Source organism: Gasterosteus aculeatus, chromosome 11 (assembly GCF_964276395.1).
Source record: "Gasterosteus aculeatus chromosome 11, fGasAcu3.hap1.1, whole genome shotgun sequence".
Taxonomy (NCBI): domain Eukaryota; kingdom Metazoa; phylum Chordata; class Actinopteri; order Perciformes; family Gasterosteidae; genus Gasterosteus; species Gasterosteus aculeatus.
In genome coordinates, this window is record NC_135699.1 from 12,205,416 (window position 1) to 12,228,244 (window position 22,829).

The 22,829-nt window shown below is 48.6% G+C and overlaps 3 protein-coding genes across 18 annotated transcripts in view; 2 read left to right on the plus strand and 1 right to left on the minus strand.

Annotated features, from left to right (window-relative positions):
* The window catches only part of prkcab (protein kinase C, alpha, b), a 69,133-nt gene extending 61,771 nt beyond the window's left edge, over positions 1–7,362 (minus strand). Inside the window, exons 1-2 of one of the 2 annotated variants that reach the window (XM_040191792.2) lie at positions 6,576–7,362; positions 6,271–6,302 (exon numbers count right to left, since the gene is read on the minus strand). In XM_040191792.2, the coding sequence (XP_040047726.2) occupies positions 6,271–6,302; positions 6,576–6,886 (343 nt within the window). In that variant the 5' untranslated portion in view covers positions 6,887–7,362. The remainder of the gene's footprint in view (positions 1–6,270; positions 6,303–6,575) is intronic. The other variant, XM_040191790.2, reaches the window with a different exon arrangement.
* LOC120828297 (uncharacterized) lies at positions 4,683–5,993 on the plus strand. Its single transcript, XM_040191801.2, has 5 exons — positions 4,683–4,778; positions 4,874–4,932; positions 5,011–5,748; positions 5,831–5,872; positions 5,950–5,993. The coding sequence occupies exons 1-4, from the start codon at positions 4,756–4,758 to the stop codon at positions 5,833–5,835; spliced, it is 825 nt and encodes a 274-aa protein (XP_040047735.2). The 5' UTR covers positions 4,683–4,755; the 3' UTR covers positions 5,836–5,872; positions 5,950–5,993.
* Positions 6,910–22,829, plus strand: part of cep112 (centrosomal protein 112) — a 75,561-nt gene continuing 59,641 nt past the window's right edge. For 7 of the 15 annotated variants that reach the window (XR_013451323.1, XR_013451322.1, XM_078083820.1 and 4 more), the window contains exons 1-9: positions 7,333–7,465; positions 7,854–7,959; positions 8,087–8,277; positions 8,559–8,722; positions 12,289–12,373; positions 14,211–14,288; positions 16,525–16,572; positions 16,689–16,775; positions 22,047–22,133. Coding sequence is in view for 13 of the 15 variants with exons in the window: in XM_078083820.1 (XP_077939946.1) it covers positions 7,860–7,959; positions 8,087–8,277; positions 8,559–8,722; positions 12,289–12,373; positions 14,211–14,288; positions 16,525–16,572; positions 16,689–16,775; positions 22,047–22,133 (840 nt within the window). In the remaining 2 variants the exon portion in view is untranslated. Of the gene's footprint in view, positions 7,466–7,853; positions 7,960–8,086; positions 8,278–8,558; positions 8,723–12,288; positions 12,374–14,210; positions 14,289–16,524; positions 16,573–16,688; positions 16,776–22,046; positions 22,134–22,829 lie in introns of all 15 variants that reach the window. The other 8 variants (XM_078083821.1, XM_078083825.1, XM_078083826.1 and 5 more) reach the window with 3 other exon arrangements.

Consider the following 22,829-nt stretch of genomic DNA (forward strand, 5'->3'; position numbering starts at 1 on the left):
CTTTGTCCCACGTTACTGCAGGACACACTGGTTGCGTTTCTCTCATGTGTTACTTGCATGCACGCTGGAGGGCAGCTGGTCCTCCCCCCTCCTCCAGTGCTGACCCGGCACTGTGGTGGTCTGGTTATTGGAGGCTAGCTGGTCCCGGGCCTGCTGGCTCTCTGTCATCCCAGCCCGGCCGCGCCTCCACATGTCTGTTCAGAGCAGCACGACGGAAGCTTCAGGCGGGAGAGGGATGCGAGCGGCGCGGCTAAGCAACCACGCGGACGCCACCAAATGTTTGGTGCGTCAGTCGCGCCGGCTATTATTTTTCCGACAAAAGAATAGCTGCGTCCGTGCAGGCGAGCTGAAGTCACGTGACATACCTGCATAGTATGCTTCAAAGCTACTGTCGCTTACTCCTGTTATATTTAAATTGGTCGTGTGTTTGTTGAAGTTCAAGTTAACTTTCCCCGAGGAAGACCGCCCGTGGTTGAAATGTTTCCAGACGTATCTACATCAAAACAGATTAGGGGTGTAAGAAAAAAAGTTGCTTGCGACTGAAAGTGTTTTCCGCTTCATGCATTTACTTGTCTATGCAAAGTACAGGGTTTTTTTTTCTGTGGCCGCTCGGCTGATAACACAAAGGAGAGGAGAGATGTTGACATGACATAATGGAAATGGCACACTTTGTTTTGCTCCGGCGGTGAGAAGTGGAGAGGGTTACGCTCAGTAGTAAAAAAGGGACGTTTGGAAAGTGGAGCAGGGACGAGTGGAGGCAGAATTACACGTAATTATCGCGGCCGGCTGAGCCTCCACTCTGGGTGTAATTAATGCAGTTCAGCGGGGAGAGGGCTTTAAAATGGTTGGTATATTCAAGATCGTTTCAACGATTTCTCCACGTTCAACAAGATAATATTAATGAGCCTCGGTTCTTAGACTCAGTGATAAACTCGATAGCTTGAAAGAAATATGAAAAAAGGTTGGATACTGATACTTTTGACGTCAATCATGTGGAGAAGAGGTTATTTTAGATGTTGCAGTCGCCAACTAGTTTTGATGGTAGAATTATCAGTTCAGTTTCGCTCTTTCTGTAGCACATGTTATTAAAAGTACATTCTGAGTTTATCTGATGAGAATGTGGCATGAATGTCTTATTCTTCTAGGTGCTCATCATTATGCTGCTGGCGAACCGACTTTGCTGTGGCACTAAAAGTTTAACTCTCTGATTCTTCAAGGTGTCAAACGTATTCAGAGTAACTTTCATTTAAAGTAACTTTTTTCTTAGCCTTGTTGAGTTTATAATACATTTTTAAAAAGTCATCAAAATAATGAGCTGTGCTTTTAAATGAACGGCCGTTGCCTACAAATGGAAACGAGTCAAGTACAGCAAAGAGAACACCCACAGTGTTGATCAGGAGATTAATACGTTCCTCTCAGTCCTCTACGGAGCTACGGGGCTCAGATCTAAATGAAGAGTGGAGCGGGAGGCCCCTTCGCGCGTCTCAGCCCACCGCCGCGTTGGACGTTTTATTGCCTGAGGCTCCCCGCCGGGAGTTGCGCCTCTCTCCCGCTCTCGTGTTCCAACAATCCCCCCCACACTCCCGCTCCTTGATTGGTTAATGAGGGGCCGCCGCTCCGCTCCGAGCCGAGGAGGTGATTGCCTGCGCAACACCTACGCTGCCATTAGGGCTCGGCGACGGCCTATCTGGAGAGCCGGTGTCAGCCCTCGTCATGCTAACTGACACATACGTGACGTCACCCACGGGGGGTCCCGGAGAGTGAGTGGAGCGGCCTACGCACGACGCCCCTCATCTGTGGTGCGTGATGAAGATGAGCAATCAGCAGCTAATGACACAGATATTCCCCTCGTTGGTTGGTAAAGAGCAAAAAAACGGAATGTTCATCATCGTCTCACACACCTTCACACTCCAGCCTCCGGGGTTCACGTTGTCTTGTGCGTGACTGCGTTCAACTTTGCCTCCTTCTCCGCTTCCGTCCGAGCCCTCTACATCTCTACAATCCTCTTCTTCCTCTCCATCCCACTTCCAACCGCCTCTCCCTCCTCCTCCTCCTCTCTCGCCTCCCTTGTGTTCAGACGTGGTGTTCTCCTCCCAGCGATGGCTTCTCAACTCTCCAGATGGCACAATCGTTTCCACAGACGGGGGAGGCAAAAGGGGGGGGGTGGAGGGGGGATTTATTTTGGAGGGGGGGGAGTAATCAAACGCCCAAACTCACCCTCACACCTCTTTGTCAGCGATGATTTTCCGGGAGTTGATCATCAACTCAGTTACAACACCGTTAAGGATTCAACCTTCGTTCGTGTGTCAAACTTCCTCAAGTCAAAAACTGGATCAAAATACAACTTGCAATGTCGACGCGTGGAGCTGCAAGTGCTGAGCCCCCCCGTCCATCTGTCTGCTGTGCGTAAAAGCCACATAACACCCAATCATCCTCTAGCATCATTTGATCTCTACGCTCATGAAATCACAATGGGAATTCCTAACCAGAAGGTGGGTTTTGGTCAAGTGAGTCATTCGCGCATGAAAAAAAGAAATCAAGACAGATAGTGTGTTGCTAATAGTCTGAATTGCATTTAGTGGGTGTAAATAATCATTTCCATACAACGCTTGTACATTTCGTTTTGATTATATTCTGCAAAAGCAACCTCTCAACGCCAAATGAGGTTTTAAATATTTACGCCAAAGTAGCTTACGTTTGAGGTGGTTAATATTTGTATTTGAAATCTAATTGTTTCAGTACAGATTTGATATTTACCTTTTTTGACTTAATGCTTTCGTCAGTCATGAATAAAAAAAAACAGCCAACACACAATGAAAGTGAGTGGGAATAAAGAGAGTACGGAGGGCTCGTCACGTCCTAGTTGATTGGCGAGATTGGTGAATGGGATTCATCGCGGCGCGCTCACGCGTCAGCATGCATTGCTGTCGCGGACTCTCCGCGGAGGACCACGTCACAGCCGACGCAAGGGGGCCCACTAAAATACACTAACCAGTATGCTGGAGGGTGAATTATAAAGAAGGAATTATTTCATCTTTTTTGTATCTCGTGGTGAGTCACATCTTACTCACTGGTCACTGGAAACAAAGTGGGTTAAAGGCTGTTAATGTGAGGGCTTCTGAGCAAGCCATCATTATGTCGGTTATTAAGTGTTCAAATTGTTGTAAAGCAATTCTGTGAAATGCATCCTACACCCCGTACCATCAGTAAACCACACATCGCCTCAGTTACCTTTAACAATGAAAAGACACAGCCGACCTGGGAGCAGCAAGGACGCTCGTCCTCCGCCCACGCAGAGGTCCTCGAGCGCCGCTTTGAGAAGCACTCTGGCGCTTCAGCAGCGTGGACGCTCCTGCCTCAGAGAAGCAGTTTGTAAAAGGTTGGGTGACGCTTGTATTCACTGAAGAAAATGTTTTAAGAGACTCATGAAAATAAATATGTGGGATAAAAGACAGACATATGGACGCGACTAAAAGACATCGTGCCTTCACCGTATGAAGGAAGGAGAAATCTGTACATCGAGGCCTCCGGCGACTCTGACTCTCAAAAAGCATCCATTCCCTATGCACGTTCTGCAAAAAAAAAGCACATCAACATTCTGCCTGCACCTGAGAACATGCTTGTGAAGTTCCCCGGTCACACAGTGCAGCAACTGTCCTTTAGCGAGGAGGGGATTTATCTTATTACATGAGGGAAAACCCACAGAAATGCACAACATACTGTAAGCATGAGCCCAGCATAGCCAGCGCTGAGAGTTAATTAAAGCCGGGGATCTTCTTACTGCAGCATCCCTTTGTAACGTGACCCAGTGATGACGGCCATCGGCATGAGAACGACACGCGTGCCAGTGGCTTTGGTCTGGGAGGTCATCGTCCCAGCGGTAATGGCATTTGGCACCAGTGGTGATCATGTGGCTTTTAGTCCGTCCACTCAGTATTAAGTAAGAATACCACCTTCTAAATGCACAGAAGCTCTACAGACTCTGGTGATCAGGCCTTTTTCAATGTGTTAGTTAGATACTTGAAGCCCGATAACAGTGATCTTTGTCACATGCAGAGCTTGTGGAGTCGCTTTGTAATGCATGAATTCATATTATTGCACAAATAAGAAAGAGGGACAACAACCACAATGGTACAAGTTTACTTTAATTAGAAGTATACTACATATCATTGCCTATAAATGTATCTTCCCTATCAAATATTTAATCTTATTTTCCATAACATTTTTCTTCCATGCTAACGATCTTAATTTGACCGCAGTAAAGCCCTTATGACTCTCCCTGCTGTTTTAACCTCGGCCTCTCTCACTCCTCTCACTTTCCTTTGCCTTTCTTCCCATTTGGGCGGCGACTGTCTCAGATGTCTGGAGGAGAAAGGTTACACCAGCAAAGATGGTGGCATCGGGGTGTTGATTTCAGGGCACGTGTGGCACTCTGACTCCGTGTAAAAAGCATTAAGGGAAAGTGCAAGGTTGCAGAAGAGCAAGGTCAAATCCGACTGAGCAATAAAATTAAAACAGATTTCAGGATAACAAAGACGAGATTCAAGACAAGCGCGTTGTGTTGACCAGCCGACACACCTGTTAACCATTCGGCTGCTAATTGCTGTGTGAGCAGCTGTTGCTAATGGGCTTCGTTTAGTGGGATCAGTGTATAAAGGACACACGGAGGGATATCTGACAAAGCCAACGTTTACCCCTCAAGGCTGCTTAGCCACATTGGTCTGCACGGCTCAAGCTACTTACCAGCCAACAGTCATGGCTCCTGGACTCATTCTGCGGTAAATTGTATATTCATGTTGAGCACTGTTTTATTTGTCTCGACCACCTTCAATGGATTTTAATTGGCTGTTTGTTCTTAACTGGCCGCCTGCAGGATTTCCTTGATTTGTGTATTTTTGTTTGGCTGCAGTGCCGTATCACCAACTAATAAAGGTAATGATATTCTTTTATTCTCCCACCTGGCCTAGCAACATCTAAACTTCTCGTTCCTGTTTTCCAAAACTCCACCAGTGCCTGCCTTGCATAACTACGGTGATGACGACGAAGCGATGTTTTCTGAGTTCGTCGATCAGAGTAACTGGCAGACAAATAACAAACCGGCTGCCCCGGTTTCCACAAACAGGCCCTCGGTTACCTATGGGCCCGTCCCGTTCCAATCGCTAAAAAAACAGCCCAACGCACCACGTTCTGCGGAGATGGTGAGACTTCATAACGGTCGCCCAAGAGACTGGAGCCGGGAGAACCCCGACGCGAGCCTTCTGTTTCCTTTAAGCCCCAACTCCCAGAAGAGCGATCCGGGGAAGCCTCAGCCGGGCCGTGTGATCAAATATCCGTCAGAGGGCACTCTGCCGTCTTCACATGCAGCCACGCCGACTGGCAACGATGAGGACCTAAGCAAGGGCTCTTCACCCTCCCCCACCCCACAAAAGGGCTCGTTTGCTGGTAACCCGTATTATGGGCCAGTCGGGACCATCTATCCAGTTTCGCTGGGAAGCCCCTCTGTTGGCCTGTCCGGAGGCAAGCGCGGCCCAAGCCCCGGCTTCAGTCCGCCTCGTAACCGGCCACCAAAACCCGTTCCCGCCACCCAGACGGCGAGCGAACAGCCTCCTCCTCCTCCCACTTCCCCTCCTGTCAGTCCACGCATCATCGTCCAGTCCAGAAACGGATACCAGCGAGCCAGTTATCTCCAGAGCAAGTCCAGGTACTCTCCACAAGTCCACCCTTCAGCGCCTGAAGAACCCTCAAAAGGTACGTTTCCCCCCCCCCCCCCTCTAAACGTCACTCCTAAATACTTATTTAAATTTATGTCTGATCACTGTTTGTCTTTCAGGATGAGTGGCGAACTACTTGGCTCATATGTCCCCAGTAGCAGGTAAGCGATTGTATTTCATGTGGCATTTTAAAATTGATTGTAGTGCAAATATCAACCCCTTGCATTCTTGTTTGCAGATTGATGTGCCCCCAAAAAAGAACTAATAAACTTTTGGAATTTACATTTTCTTTTTGTGGACTGTCACTGAATCTGAAAGATCTACACACTTAAGGTTTTAGAGTAACTGCATATTTAAAGAACTGGATGTCTGCAGGAGCTGGTGCCGTCCCAATGATTAAGCACATTTCACTTTTATGCTCTTCGGTGATAGAGGAGCTGTGAATGTGTGGCAGTAGGCTTTAAATTGGCTCAAACCGATGCTGGTGATGTCATGTCACTAGTGTATTTTTCAGTTGTATAATTTACAAATGCATAAGCATGCGTGGTAGGGTGTTTACCTTGACATTGGAATCCTTGTTTCCCAAATCCCCTGCAAATAAAATGACATAATGGTTATATTTTTGCCACGGCAACACGCAAGTTCAGTAGCTGCTTCTAACTTTCCGTATTTAAGCAAAAGCATTAGTCAGTTTGCATTTAAAAACAAAGTCTAGAAAGGAGAGTAATCTCCTCGACCAACTATTCAATATCTGGATTCATTAAGGTTTTCAATGCAAACATGCTGCTGCAAAAAACTATCTCTAAATCATCCACGATGATGCACCAGAAGTGAGTGGCGTTAGTGTGCGCTGAGGATGCTCACCATATGAAGTCCTTGCAATGGCTGCAGAACGTCGGCTGCTTGAAAAACCTCGCAGTAAATTTGTGGTTCTTCACTTCGTGCACATTTTTCTGCCGCAAAGCGCCTTTGCGGGCGAATCTGTTCCCGACCCCGGCTGAGTCGCTGTAGTGCAGGAGGTGGTCAGCCATGACGGGGACTGAAACTGCACCGCTAACAACTTGCTGTTGTCCCGGGTGTGTTAATTTTTCACCGCTCTGACGGGAGATGCTGTCTCTGCCGGAGGAGCCTCCCCTCTGCTCTGCGTGGACTTCAGCTGAGCGCTTCTTCTTCATCCAAAGTGACGTAGGGGAAGTCCGCCTTCGCGCGCTGCGGGAACATTCCGCTTCGGTTTCAGCGCACGATTGACCGCCCGCGTTGGTTTAGAAGTTGTGGGTTCCCTAAACGCACCACGTAAACGGGCTTTGTGCGCTCGTTCGGGGTATTTTGTCACGTATTGTGGGCAATGTGAAATAATTCGTCTTTGTTTTAATGAATGAACCGACAGCATGTCCCTCCACCCGTAACTCACCGTCCACCGAACTGAAAGGGTGGTGCGCCATCGTGTGGACCTAAAGGACATAGCGGGATTTGACTGCCGAGAATCGTGTCCCTCATCTCGGATATTTCACCTTAATCGGGTGATCATACAGATTCTTAATTGAAAAATAAAATTCATAGAACAAACCGGGAAGCCAATGTGCACCTTTTAATAAAAGCACATCCGACGGCTTCAAAAAGTGAAATTGTAAAAAGGATGAGTTACTATGGCAACAGCGAGACGCCGCGCGGTCGCCACGGGAAACCGGATGTGGCGTAAAGTGGATCGCTGAAAGTTTTGAACCATTTTGAGCGGCCAAATCCGTGCTTAAAAAGTAAGTCGCTTTTTTACGTTATTTAACGTCTACACCAACAGTAACCGGTCTGTTTGCGGATGTCTGTGAAATAAATGCGCTTTAGCTCGTTCGCTAAAGCTTCACATTAGCTGCAGTCTCACTCGATGAAGTGACGTTAATGCTAACGTTCGTTATTAGTTAACGTTAGCTTGCTAGTTGGCGAGCCGGGTAGTTATTCGCCGGTTATCATGGCATCCTGTGCTGCCATTACGTGACACTATGTCTCCGTGCCTGTCCTCTTATGTCCAGCTAGCTGGTCCCCCCCTCTCAGTCCGATTCAGCCAATGTAGCTAGCTAGCAGAGGCCACGCTGACCACTGGAGTCAGCCTCTTGTTTACCTTTTTGATCCATTCATTCATCCCTTCAGGACACCATGAGCCAAGACCAACACTCATGGGAGCGGCTGGACACTGAGTTTGACCATTTCCTGTTGGACATGAAGCCGTATGTCCTCAAACACCCCAGCAAGACAGGTGGAGAACATTTTCATCTCTTGTTTCCGGAATGAATGTCATCAGACAAGATAATCCATCCATGCCTTTTTTTTTTTTAAATTCCCTGTGGCTTATCCCCTCTGTCTCTCTCCTCCCTCGCCCGCAGAGCGCCAGCAATGTGCAGCGTGGGTGAAGAAGCTGTGTGACCCGGCCTCGTGTGGCGCGGGCGTGACGGGTCGTAAGAACCGCAACATGCACGCCCGGTTGCTCCTTCACATGCTCAAAAGAGGAGTCTTGGAGAGGCCGTTCACCAGCAGACCCGAGCCCGGCGGCCTCAAGGCGCTCCCTACTTACGTGGTGAGGAGGACCGCTCGGTTCAACCCCAGTTGGTTTAGGGTCACTCATAAAGAATTTCAGACCGACAAGGGGACTCGGGTCAAATCCACACCCGGGGTCTGTCTGTATTGGTCTTGCCCATCCGCCTCGTACCTCCATCGAGACCCTCTCCCTAACCGGGCTTGGACGCCGGTCTGAGGATTCTAACAGGCGTTGCGACCTCCAATCGAAACTGATTCAGTCAACATGGCGATGTTTTGTAAATACTCAAACCAACTCTTCTCTCTCTTTTTCCTTCTTAGTCGATCTACTTTGATGAACCACTGCGAGGTGGATCAGAGGAGCAGAGCAATGCAGGTCTGCCCGACTGGGTGACGGGGGAGCTGGGGGGCTACTCTGATGACTGTTTGACTGCCAGCCTGCTTAAAGACAGAGTCAGTTCCACTCCTATCGCAGCTCACCACAGGTACAATCCCACTGCACACGCCTCTTTTTAAGAGTAGGCTTCGCTTCTCCAATGTGTCACGGGTCTGTTACACCTGGGCGTGTTGTTTTTCATACTGTTCCTGGATAGTTGTATTCATCTCCCTTCTTACATCCGCTGTGCGTTTTTAGACCAAGTTGGGGGTCCAACCCGCCTACTTAAATTACATTTTTTTTATTTTTATTTTTAACTTTCAATGAAAAACTGATTTAAACAACCAGATCTTTTAAAAGTCTCTTTAGCGACTGAAAAACACAAGAAACATAAAGACACAGAAGTCCGACAGTTATATTGCGATTATTGACGTAGTCCAGGTTTATCAGTGAAGTGAATGAACTACACTGCAGTGGCTGACAGCACACGTTTAAATAATAAACACTCAGCGGTAAGGGGTCCTCACCTATAGTTGTATGTGTCTGCACAAATACATGTTTAACAAAAGTTGAAATATATATATATATAAATGTATATAGATCGCTACCTCTGCATAACTCATAAGATATTTAGACAAGCAGTCTTAGGTTATTGTTTCAGACTCTAATTGAACGTGCCCGTGGAGCTGGATTCACACAGCTTCCCTGACTGACGGGCCATCGTATTTGCTCAGCGGCTATCTGAGGAGCCAAAAGAACCATTGCCAAGTTGTTGCGTCAGTCTGTCCGAGCTGTCCGTTCCGACTTTTCAAAGAGACGCACTTCAAAACAGCAGGAGGGGATGAGGAACCGTTATTCTGTATCCGTCCTTCTGTTATGATACGCTCCTTTTTTTTCTTTTTTTTCCTTCTTCTTACACCTTCCCAGCTAGTTTCTTAAATAGTCTGATTTCTATTCCTGTACGGTTTAGAAAGGCGCCGCTTAGATCTGGACCAGTTGTCTGTGAGCTCACAAAGTGTGCACCTGCAAAAAAAAAAAAGAAGTCTCATAAATACATTTCATCGTTTTAACACACCCGTGTGAACTCCTTCAACACTGCAGGGGCTCGACAAAGCGTTGTTAGCAATGGCTCTGAGTTTTTTGGGGGGGGGTTTTGGTTCCAATTAACAGAGAAACGCAAATCAGAGCCCGCTGGCTTGAGATGGTCATTAGCATAATAAAAAGTGAGGACTGTAAGTGCGGTAAAGAGCTTAACATCCAGCAGGGCACTGGGTGAGAAACGGAACACGCTGCCGTATGATTCCTATTTGACTTACGGGGCTTGTAGAACGTGTGTCATTATTATTAGGACGTCTCCTAACACATATTAACTCTGTGAACGCGATCAGCTTTAAGTACATTTTAAAATGCCACCATACGCTTCTCCCTCGAGAGCGAAGCTGACACAACTGCCCTTTGTTTGGTTTGTTAAATGTTTGTTTTTTAAATCATAACTGTTTGGATCAATTAATTATAATCACCTTAAGCTGCCTATAGACTTTCTTTAATTACGACTTGAGCTCTAGTAGTGAGGCCAAAATGACCAAAAAGGCCTGCGGTTATTTGCATAATTAATGCTACAGCTTGCATTCAAGTGATAGTACAAACTACCCCCCCCCCCCCACCTGCCCCCCCCCCCCACACACAGCAGAGTGTTACTTTGGTTTCACACATGAGTGAAAGTATGTATGTGTGTGTTGTAACTTGTGTGTTCTTTATCGGATAATCTACGGTAACGTCATTAGTGCAAAACGCCCTGAGCAAATTCCACCACGCGTTTTCCCTGGCGCTGCCTCGTTTAACCACAAGGTGGAGCCACTGCTTTGTCTGTAGCACCGACTCAGAGCGAGGACGCCGTTGGGGAGGGGGGACGGAGGGTGGGGGTGGGACGGGAGCCAGGGCTGTCAGCGAGGGTATGCGTCTGGTGGAGGGAGCGCCGGGGCGGAGAGATTTTTGTGTCCCAAGGTCAGACGGCCTTCCTGGGGCTGAGACCCGCGTCCACTGGCTGGGCACCTGGGGGTCAGGGAGGGGTGTGGGTGTCAGGCTGCTTTAATCAGCCAAGCTGCAGCTTCAGAGGCTCTACATGGTGTTCTCATTTTCGTGTGTGTGTGCGTGTGTGTGTGTGTGTGTGTGTGTGTGTGTGTGTGTGTGTGTGTGTGTGTGTGTGTGTGTGTGTGGCTCTGGCTTGGCTTGCCACCGCTTTGATCTCTGGGCCTCCGACTCCAGACACATCTGATTCAATTATCCTCATCCACCTGTTGACTTAGAGGCCCAAGATTGCAAAGCTTGGCTCGCTTAGCCAAGTTTCATGGCTGCATGAGCTTGTGCATGCAGGTGTGTGCACAAGCGTGTGTTTGAGTAAGTGTGCACAGACAAACCAGTATGTGAGAGAGGAGTGAGTGAGTACACAGTACGGGGTTTTATTTAAATTTAAACTTTCATTATTAACTATGCACTAGTAGTACAATGATGAAACTCCGTGTTATCAAAAATAAATAATTGTGTTGGTCTTTGATTTTCTTTTTTGACTGTAATTCTATTAGGACCTCTTGTCTTTTGGAGACACTGCGTGTTGACCTCAGTCATGGTTTCAATTAATACGTTTATAACACATTAATTACAACCCATTGAACGTCACTGGGACGGGTATTTGAGTGGACGTCCCACCGCCCAATGACATCAACTTTACAATGTAATTATTATGTAATAATATACAGCTCCAGCATAAATATTCAGGCCGCTGCACACACTTCTGTTATCACAAATATCCTACCGTCACGATCGATGCGTTCTTCTAAACAACACCAACAATTCTAGAGAGCTACATCTTTCAGGAACGTAGCAGTATATTTGAGACCTCCTTCCTCTCTCGAGGAAGTGTTCCCTAAATTGAGGGATTTGAGGAATAAGATGAAGACGAATACTGTTATCCTTCCTGTTCTACCTTCAAGCAGTCCTTCCAGAAACATCGATGGTTCCACAATCCCTTAAAATGATTACACGGCAGAAAAGGAGCACCCACGGGCTCCGTGTGGAGCGTGAAACGGTCCCTCTAGAGCGCAATTTGATGTCTCTGGTAGACGACAGCATTTTCTTTCGTTTTTTTTTTTCTTCTTTTATTAGATGTTCCACATTCTTCCGTCTCCTTTCACATCTTCATTCAATTAGCATTAGTGGGCCATTAGTGTCTCATGTGACTGCGCTTAATGAGATAGTGAGCTCAGTTATTCCTTTTGTGATGGTGTGTGTAGTCAAATGAGAAGTTTGTGTGCCAGTGAATATAATCAGTTTCCCCCTGTTAAGCTCCTTGTTTAAACCATGATGGAGCCGGACATGATGAGACGGTGATTTGAGGTGTGTGTGTGTGTGTGTGTGTGTGCGTGCGCGTGCCCTGCAGGACGTCCGTGGAGACAGTGATGAATGGCGGAGACGTTTATTGTTCAGATGGCATGAAACACGCACCACAAACCATGCAACCAATGCCAGATGTTGATCTGTGTAAATAGCGAAGCGGGCTGCCTACGCCAGCACATTCACATGCACATCACATCACAAAGCAGTCGCACACGTTGTACTGGAGGGTAACCTGCTCCCACTCTTTGTGTCTTACTTTTTCTTTCTTTTTTGCCCTTCCAGGAGACGACTGTACGAGGAGAGGACTCCACCGGGACCGTTGTCCTCCAGTCCACACAAACGGTCACAGAAACACGGCGCCGGGAGGGTCAGTTCGCCGCCATGTTTCAGACCGTCACCCAGGACGACCTTTCATGCCTTTCTCCTTTTTAAAAGGACGGTTCACCTCGATGTCGAAGATACACACGTTTTCTACAGTTTCGTTTTTTTATCGATAATACCCGACAAAACAATCTAGATTTGATAAAACTCAAATTTCACTGACACACTTCAGGTAAGCGTTAAAGAAGCATGTGTTTGATTTGGGTGTATACTGTCCCTTTAAGAGTCAACAAGTTTGGTTTTCAGATTTCTAGGTAGCCGTGATGACACATTGAAGCATTACCAGCGGACCCGCCGGGGCCAGTACAAATAGGGGCCGCAGTGTTCTTCAGTGTCAAGCAGCAATTGGAAACTCTTGAGCTCAATTCCCCATGAAGCCAGAGGAATTCCCCCGCAACTCATAAGAGTTCGAGTGGCACAAATGCAGCTAATGGTTGTGATCATGGTCCATTTGATGATAACACACACACACACACACACACACACACACACACACACAGCTGACCGCTAATCAGGTGCACCTGGACGAAACTTCCCCATTTTATGAAGATTGGAATGTTCAGTTTTGGTGCTGTAGAATTGATATTCAGTTCTACTGAGAAGACTTTGTGTTCTGGCCCTGTTCTAAGTTTGGCTGAAAAGTCAGACTGCCAAGGGGCCGATTTAGAAATATGCCTTCAGGGCCCCAAATCTGTCACCCAAGCACCATAAATCTTTGGAAGCGTTAGTCAGCGCGTCGGTGACCCAAAAGCATTCGAGGCGCCGCTCGCGCTCATCAATGCAGAGACGCACCGCTTTGAGCGGCCCGCTGACCCCGCACGCTCGAAATGAAACATTCGCTCTGTTTGTACGGGGGCGAGGCCCCGGGGCCGTAATACCTTTTTAATCAGAGAGAGAGGGCGGGGGGGCGCATTTGATTTCTAGCTATTCATTCGTCGACTCCTCAGTGCGGCACACCCAAAAGTCCACACAGCACCGGATCCTAATCAAACCAAACAAGCTCTCCTTTCCCTATCGCTGCCTTCAAACCATATTAGATACCCCCCCCCCCTCTCCCCTCCCCATTTCAACCCTGCCGCCCGGCTCCGACTTGAGTAAAGTGATCTTGGATCAACAGAGCCCCTGGAAGCATTGGAGTTGTAACTGTATGAAACAAATCCGGAGGCACGCTGTAACAAAGGGGGGGACAAGGCTGCGGGCGGTTAAGCCGCACACGCCCCTCTTGCGGAACCCACTGCATAACGGAAATGATGTGGAACCACCTATGGCTGTCACGATATAACATTTATTGCGATTTTTATTTATTGCGTAATACAAGTACAAAGAACGTCAATAAGTAAATAAAACCCTCCGTGGCTGCAGGCAGAGGCGCGATTAACTTAAATGTTGGTGGAGTTCATATGTAAAATAAATATCGCAGCACCGAAAATGATTGCACTCGATTTTTCGATGAGTCAATTTATCGCATATCGCGACAGGCCTAGAACCGCCAAACATCTGGATGGTAACTGGGGAGCAAAGGGCGGAGGAGATGTGGAGATGAAGAGGGAGCAGAAGGCTGTTAGTGCGGGAGGAGAACGCATGTGGCTGAACTGTAGATCTGTAAGCTTTTAGAAAAAGAAAAAAAAAGATTTGTTGTTGCCAAGGAGAATCAAAACAGAGTTCTGTCAAAAAGATAACCTCCATTGTGGTCTTCTGTTTGCTACCTAGGGCCAATCAGAGAAATCATTAGTTTCCCGCCTCTGATTTACAACTTCATTTCCTTTCCTCTGTTTATACACTTGCGCTTTTATTGTTTGTTGTTTTTGTTTCGTTTTTTTCAGGTGGAAGCGGAGCTGAATGCAGATGCGTCTCCCGATGACAGGGACCTGGAGGCTCGTCTCAACAGCTGGAACTTGGGGGTGAGTCCGGGGTGGGGGGGGGGCACACGCCTCGAGCGCCTCGGTTACCTGCAGCTGTCATCATGCTGCCGCTCATGGCCACTTAAAGCGGGTCAATTTTCCGCCGAATCAATAGGGCGACGATGCTCCTTTTAAACAAAGGGGGGGGGGGGGGTTAAAAGCCTCTTGAAACCACTTCCTTTACGCAGTTAGTCGCTGTTGTAGGGTGGGAGAAGGGTCGCACGGACCGGGGTATTTGAAGATGAGTGCGCCGCTCTTATCTGCTCAGGCTGGAGTGCACCGGGACGTGGCTCGATAAGCACTCTGCCCTCATCTCTCCCATATGCCCTTATTCCTTTCCTATCTCCTCAGCGGCATGACCTTGAGTCGCTCTTTTTTTTTTTTCTTCTTCTTCTTCTTCTTCTGCTTATTGCATCTGTCCTTTCCCCCACGATGCTGTCACATGTTTTCCTTAGCCTGACCCCCCCCCCCCCCTTTCTGTTTGTCTCTCCTACTCTCCCCGTGTTGCTCTCGCTCCCTTTGACTTCTCGGGTAATCCGAGGTATCTTATCGGCAGACGCGTGAGAGCACCCGCCTCTGCGCTCGTCCGTGCTGAGGCGCTGATAAGAGGCCCGGCCTGGCAACGCAAGCCTGCATCTTTCAAATCAACAGATGTTCTGTCCCACCCCCCCCCACCCCCTTCAAGTTTACAGAAGTTCTTACAGATGCGCGGCTTCAAAGAGCCACGGCTCCAACGAACGTTTGAGCGCGGCCGAGCGCCGATCTATCGAGAGCATCTTTTAGCTTTAGACCTTCTGAAGAGCTCCGTATCGGCTTCTTCATCCCCCCCTAATGGAATAAAAAGTGTGTGTGTAGCAAGGTGGCTGGACAGCAGACGGCAAATTGCTTGAGAAGCAGACAGAGGGGCCCGGCTGCTATGTGGGCCCCCCCGACTCCCCTCACTGCCCCCCGCATCGCACTGCTGTGCCAGCATCCCACCACTGTATTTAGCCCCGGTGTCTCCCTCGCCCTGTGGGCCGTGCTCAATCACGTCTAATGACGGTGCTGTCTGTGGTATGAAGAGAGAGAACATCCATTGTTGCTTTACTGCTTGTTGTTTTCCACTAGTTTTGAGTGATATTGATTTATTCATCGCTTGGTAAACACAGTGGTTTCTTTTTTTTTTCTTCTTTTTTTGGTTTCCCAGGACCATAATCAACTACTCCATTGCCCACACAATGCGGCACACACCGTTGATGGAGACTACCTCAAGTGGTCGTGTGTTTGTTACTATCTGCAATGTTCACGTCGTTTGTCAGATCGCAGTAAATCGGATTGAAGTCGAGCCGGATGTCTCCTTTTGTTGAGAGCTTGTAGTACAAAATGCCTGAGCTATTTTTACCCGCATCACATCTACCTACAGTAAGTCTCGCGGCAGAGCTGCCGTCGCCTGTTTCCCCCGCTTGTCACCGCTCACCCCGAAGCAACAGGTCGCGACTTCATCCTCGTACAGTATCTGTAACCATTTTGTTGCCGTGCTCGGAGGTCGTTTCAGGTTCTGTTCCTTCTTGATCGCCTCTGTGTGTGTGTGTGTGTGTGTGTGTGTGTGGGCTGCGCCACCTCACAACATTAAATCCTTTTCATTTAGCCGCAGCCCTCGTCCTCCTCCTTCTTCTCCTCCTCCGCCTCCTGCGCGTCCTCCTCCTTCTTCTCCTCCTTCGTCCCAGCGCTAAAAGAGACTTGCCGCAGAGCTGTTTTCCGCGCGCTTTTTTCAAAAGGCCGCAATCTCACCGCTAGTTGGCCCTTCGAGGGGACGGGGAAACCCGCGTGGCGGTGTGAAACATAACGGGGCCACAAGCAGATGTCAACTAGCGGTAGGAAAGTGGCAAGTTGTCAAGGGCGAGACGCTTGTGTAGTTTGTTTCACAGTCAGCGGGCCGCGGTGATGTGAATGCCGCGCAGCCATTTGGAGCGTGACCCCCCCTTTGTGTTCCAGCTTAGCAGGTTTGGGATAGCTTACAGATTTGTGGTCCCGGGTGTTGACGAAAGGGCCCCGTCAGTACGGCGGAGGCGACCACACACACACACACACACACACACACACACACACACACACACACACACACAATACCTCGAAGTAGCCCGACCCATTCTGTCTTTCCAAAACAGACGGCAGGCACCGCGGCTGTGGTTCGATGTGGCCCCCACATTGTGTCTAAGGGGGGGGGGGTCTAAAGTCCTTCTATTTACTCTTTCAGATTGAAAGCCCCAGGTATTTGCGAGGGAACCCCATCCCCTTCTCTCCGGTAAGTCTCCCTCCCTTTGCGTTGTCTTTGAACTCTCCAGTCACCTCACCGCCTAACACTCCCCTCCCGACCCCCCCCCCCCCCCCCTCCCTCCTCCTCCCTCTTTTTCTCTGTAGATTTCCAAGCCGAGTTTTGGGGGGAACGGACCCCTGGTGGCTGATCAGGGCCCACAGCCTGCACACAGCGAGGAGGCGTACAGCACTGTGAGCGCCCCCCCCCCCCCGGCATACCTGATAGCTTCCGTCTGTGATGGAATTCTGGATCGGAACGTTTCGCAGTTTGTTCCGGAAGTCGTGCTACTTAGCGATTGTGTGGAAGCAAGTGTTGCAAGTGATCGCACATAGAGGCCAGAGCTCGCTTGGCTGCTTTACGCCCCCCCCCCCCCCCCCCGTTACAGCCGTTCACGTACACCTTTCATCATAGTTTGCGTTGTTGACACGGCCAAGGCGAGCGCTTGTCTTGGGAGACAAAAATAATGCCGGCTCTCAGTGATGAGGTTTTTTTTGTTTTTTTTCTTCTGCAGATTTAAGCTGAAAATCCCATTCTGAAAACGTGCTTTGAAGTCCCTGCCCCCCCCCTTCCCCGACCATCGGCCTTTACCCGCACTGTTAAATATAAAACCGAGCATGTCTTGGCTGTAATAGCCGTGGCTTTTCATGTCTGCATTCAGGCGGGGGAGAGGGGAGGACGCGGAGAAGGAGAAAGGATATTCGACACGACGGACAACAACGACCCGGCACAACAAAGTTCTGTTTGTCGTCCGCGTGCATCGACACGCGCGCACGCAGCCGGGTCAGGCCCGGCCCGGCCCGGCGCGGCGGGTCGACGTCGAGTGCAGCCGCACCGATGCGAAAAACATCCGCGTCCGATGCCGTTTGATCCGGCCTCGGACCAGCAGCTGCGTGTGGTGGGAATATGAATTCATCACACCTCAGGAGAGCGTGTTTATCCTCCACACCGGCTTCACTTCTTCATACAGAGTTTATTCTATATATTCTATATACTCCAGCAAGGCAATGCTCGCCGCTCTGCAGTTAAACGATGACGTTTGTAACGAATCGGAGGCCGTTGATTTAAACCTACGGTCATTTCTGTGGCTGCAGTTGAGGAATTATGTTATTGTTTTTGAACCGAAGAAGTTTAAAAAAAAACCCATTCAGACTCAGGTTGTCGGCATGTGGCCCTGAGTTGCACATGGCGTTTTAGGAGAGAGGAAACCGACCTGGCTTGTCATTTCCACTGAGGCCAGACGGCTCTCAAAATGGGAACCAGTACAGGAAAGTCAAGGAGAAATGTCGGGGAGAGACACATTGGGTAATTGGAGGAAATGGTGCGGAGCTGGAGTATTTTCCCCATGGGGCTTCGGGTTATGCCTCATGTATTTATTTTTTTTTAAACTAAAAAACGAACGAATTAAAATAAAGATGTTGGGGAAAAAAGTGGGTGACAAAGGAAACGTGTCCAACCGTCAAAGGAGACTCTTAAGTGTGTCTAACAATCCTTTCCCCCGAGACTTTCAACAGGCTGTGATTCGTGTTCCTTCTTTTGGATTGATTTCCATTATGGTTTTGGACATTTATTATCCCAGAGGATGAATCCGAATGACTGAAATATTAGTTTTTTGTTTTGTTTTTGTTTGTTTTTCTCTGGCGTCCCCAGCGGGTCATCTTCTTCGCTTCTATTCTTGCCAAATATCTCAACATCTGCTTGACCCATTGGCACAAACATGAAGGATTCCCACACCATGTGCTCCGCTTTTGGTGTCCCGCTGACTTTGCCACCGTGAGGTTGGCAGCCGTATTCTTTGGGGAAAATGCATTGGCAAAAGTGTGTGGAAATTTGGAAGTCATCCAATACTTGGTTGGTTTATGACCTTTAAATCTAAAGGCACTCCCATCAGCATATGCAGAACCTCCTTGGGAACTGCTGCATTGTGCCAGCGCATCGCAGATTCCCATTGTGAGGTTCTGGGAATTCCCTTTTGACTCAGCACTGCAAAGGAGGAATCATAATGGCTCTGTGGTTTATGACATGCTCTTATAAAGGCCCTTTTTTTTATCTAAGATGGTCCCTGCGGTCAAGTGTCTTTGGTCACCTTTAGCAGTTAAGGGAGTAAAGTGGGATTTTCAGGAACTCCTGATCCCACTGGACCCCTTATCCCACCACGACCACTTCATCCATTAAAGCCACATGCAGCTTTCCTGCAGATCTGCTGCAGAACTCGTGCGGTTGTCTCTGCTGAGTTAATAAAATCCTGGTGACATCACTTCCCCGTAATCGTGAGGGCCCAGTTGAAAACTTAGCCGGGGGTTTAAAAGGCGTCGAACTCGCCACGCGTTGTTAAGCTGCCGCCGGCTTAACAAACATCTCGGCTTCCACACCGAACTCATCGGCTAGCGATGAATGCTCCTTTTTCTCTGGAACAATGAGTGGCAGCGGGGGGAGAATCTCCGCCGCAAGCGCCGCTTCCCATCTCTTCCGGTTCCCTACGCTCATAGGGGCGTGGAAAATGTCTGGCGGCGGCGAAGCCCTGCTAATCCTTTAGCCCGAGCAGTGCTTCGTGTCACGAGGGCTCTTTAATGTGGAAATCCAATGAAATGGCGGCGGATGAATCCGGCTCAGCCATCGGCCCGAGTTGAAGAAGATGTCGAGGGGCTGAAGTTTGCATGTGATTGCGTCTTCAAACCGCCACCTGACCCGAGGGAGCTGCCGGCACCGGGCACGCGAGTGTCTTGGTGCCAAGCAGTCGCAATGGTCACGAGCCCCCTGACTGGGGATCGGATCCCTTTTTGCTTTCTGTTTGGCCGTAATGACGGCGTCTCTCTAATCCCAGGATCCTCCGGGAGGGAGCTCCGGCTCTCGGCCTGTGATTTAGAGGGCCGCCGCCTTTTCTCATCAGAGCTTGTGAGCCTTTAGTAGTTTAAAGGGGCCCCGGCTCCTATAGGACTGAATTAGGCTGAGAGACCCGGGAGACCGACCATGTTCCATAATGATGAAGTTGCTACTTCAAGCCCTTCTGTCCTCGGTACTTGGTTCTCGTGTACTTTGTGTATTCCGAGTAGTGATGTGCTTGGAACTACCCTTCTGTAAAACTACGATGGTACATTTTTCACATGACGACAGATATTGCGACGTTCATTTTGTTCCAACGTTACTGCCCGGACGGACGGCGGTTAAATGAAGTTGTGGGAGGGACGCGGAGCTGCTCCTCAGTAGATATCCGTGTTTACGGGAAATGAAAGACGCACGGGGGCACGGCGCGTACCGCCGCCAGACGAGGGAGACGCACAAACGCAACCTTGCTTTTGTGGGGCCCGAACAGTTAGCAGACGATTGGGGGACGCGTCCCTCCGAGGAAATGGCCTTGACCCCCCCGCCCCTCCGGCCCCCAACCCAACATCGGTTTTGAGAGTAGGAAAAAAACCGTTTCCATCTCTTGCATCCTGCTCTTACCCCCCTCCCCTCACTCTCCCCCCCATCTCATCCTTTCATGAGCGGTGTGTCAAAAAAAAACATGGCATCTTACAGCGCCTGCAACATAACTGAAGAAGAGAGCGGGGGGAGGGCGGGGGGGGGGAGCTGTACCATCCAGTCGGGCCCATTGAAGTGTACGACATTCCTCCGCCTCCTTCCTTCCTTCACTGACGACTTTATAAACAAGTTTCAAACGCCCCTGATCTAGTTTGACAAACTTTCTCCAAAGAGCTTTTGAAGCGAGGATGAGAAAGCGACCCCCCCCCCCCCACAATCACCCCCCAGCCAGCAGAATCAGAGCCCCCACTTACTCATCTGCTTTTCAATCAGTGCCACCTCGCTCTCTTCCTCCTTCTTCTCCGACAGGTCTCCTGTGCCCCCCCCACCCCCGCCCCCAAATTGCACAAGAAATGGTGATGAAGCGAGAAGAGAGTTAAGAACCCTTAACGGAGCTTTGTCGAGGATACAGAGTCCACATGTCGGTGTGGAGAAAGGCACCTAAATGCGTCTTCGTTTGGCTTTTCCTTTTTCCAAGTGTTTTTATCCAACATTCCGACGTGGAGTGCAGATACTTGACAACATACAGGTCTTTGGTTATTTGCCACCATTTCAACACCGAAGCCTGGACGCGTGTGTTTTCCTGAGGCGTCCACAATGCTGTCGATGTCTCTCCTGTACAGCGTTGTATCAATATTAAAACACTTAATCACGCCATAATTGAATATTACTTTTAATCGGGCCAGCTGTCCTTTTTGAGTTATTTTAATTTTATTTTTACCCCAGAAAAGGTCTAATGTGGTTTGACTGTGCAGAGCAATGACACGGGGAATGTTTTTACTTAATAGTTTTGATGACTAGAACAAAGAAGAGCTGTCTCCGGGATATTGTTAACCACTGACATGACACAACCCACCCTTTCAAAGGAAGAACACGGTCACCCTGCGCCCCCCCCCCCCCCCCCCCCCCACTCCCCAGGGGCATTAACGCGCTGGAACAGACGGTGACTAAACATGAGCAGTGACATCAAAGTCAACGGTCAGCCATGTTCCCGCGTACGCTTCTGTCGGCCTCGCCATGTGTTGGTGGGCGGAGACGACTTGTGTGTCAGGAGTTGCCAGCGAGGAAAACGTCACTTTTTTTCAATTTTTTTTTTTTTTTTAACCAAAAATGATTTACATTAGAACGAATGACGCGAGTAAACTTTTATTTTCACATAAACGCACGCTCTTTTTGTCTGGCAAACTCCACTCGCTGAGAGCTGCTGAATGCAAAACGCGTAATGACCTCGGCACAAGAATGTGATATTTGTCACTAATATCGTCACGCCGAGGGGTGTGATCATTGTTCCAGTAATAATGAGTAACTAAACAATTATTTTGTATAAAGCCACCAGAAGAATATATATATTATTTTCTTGTTTTGATAAAACCTGAAAGCCGTCCAGCTTTTAGGAGATCCGCTCCGACAACGCTGAACTTTTGGGCCTCCGCCCCGCCGACAAAGGCTGCCACTCTTTGTGATTAATCGCGACGTGTACTCGGAAGTTGCACACTGGCTGTCACTTTGTTGCGCTCGCCGCAGACTGACATGTACGCACGCACAAAAACACACACCGCTGAATACATCTAAGCGCCGCCACGTCTCTTTTTTTTTTTTTTTTTTGAAGCGCTTCTCATAGATAAATGTTTTAATGTGGTTTATTTCATCATCAGCTGCGCTTCTGTGCAAGACGGGACACACTATCTTCTTTTATCCAGATTCATGTTCTCTCTGATACTGTCACACTCTTCTTTTTCTTGTTCTACATCGCTCGTTACTGCACTGATATCAATGCTTAGCTCCCGAGAACAAAATGCATTAATTGTGCTGCCTTGAAATAAGTTTAATAAGATTTAATCATTCAAGCAGATGTTTTGTCTTCCTTCCTTTTGTGAGTTAGTTAGTTAGGCGTTGAAGCGCTCCAGCGGCCCTTAGTGTGACGTTTTCTGTTTTGTTTCCAGACTGAGATGACCATTAAACTTCTGGAGTCCAAGCACCAGGAGGAGAAGTTGAAGATGCAACAGAGACACGATGCAGATGTTGAGAAAGTAAGAATAATAATTAAATCCTAGTAAATACTCTAGTATAAACTATGCAGCCTCACAAGTCACGCCACGATACATCTGGCTCTGGGGAAATAACAGAGACGTGGATGACGCTGTAAGTTGTTGACATATGTTCATTACGACTCATTTATATCAATCATGAATGCAAAAGAGAGCCAGACGCACATTCGACGTCCTGCAGTTCAATGTTCTTACCGTAGTCTTTCGTAACCGCCTAGATGACGAAAACTACTGGATGTCTTTTGTTTGACACTAAATATTCTGCTTATTTCCGCTTAGCACATCCCTTCAGGCAACCATGAACCAAGTGTATAAAACCCAAACTGAGTCGATATATAACGAAAATAAATGTTTAGCAATCCTCTTCCACTTATAATGAGAAAACACACACACACAGAGTTTTCCACTGATTAGACCTTTCATCCCGTGGACAGTCGGGTCTGTGAACGTGAGTGTTCATGAAAACTAGTTAACCCGCCTTACGACGCCCGTCCTCGCCAATTGATTCCGTTTGCCGGCTAATGAAAAGGAAAAGAGCGCGGCTCTCCTCTCCTCATCGGCCCCGCGCCGCGGATCGTCGCCTCTTCAAAGCCCCTTTTGTCAGCCGGTGGAAACGGCGGCAGAGCTGGTTTACTTCACACTCGGTGGCCATCAGTTAGGCTGCAGATCAAGCGCACG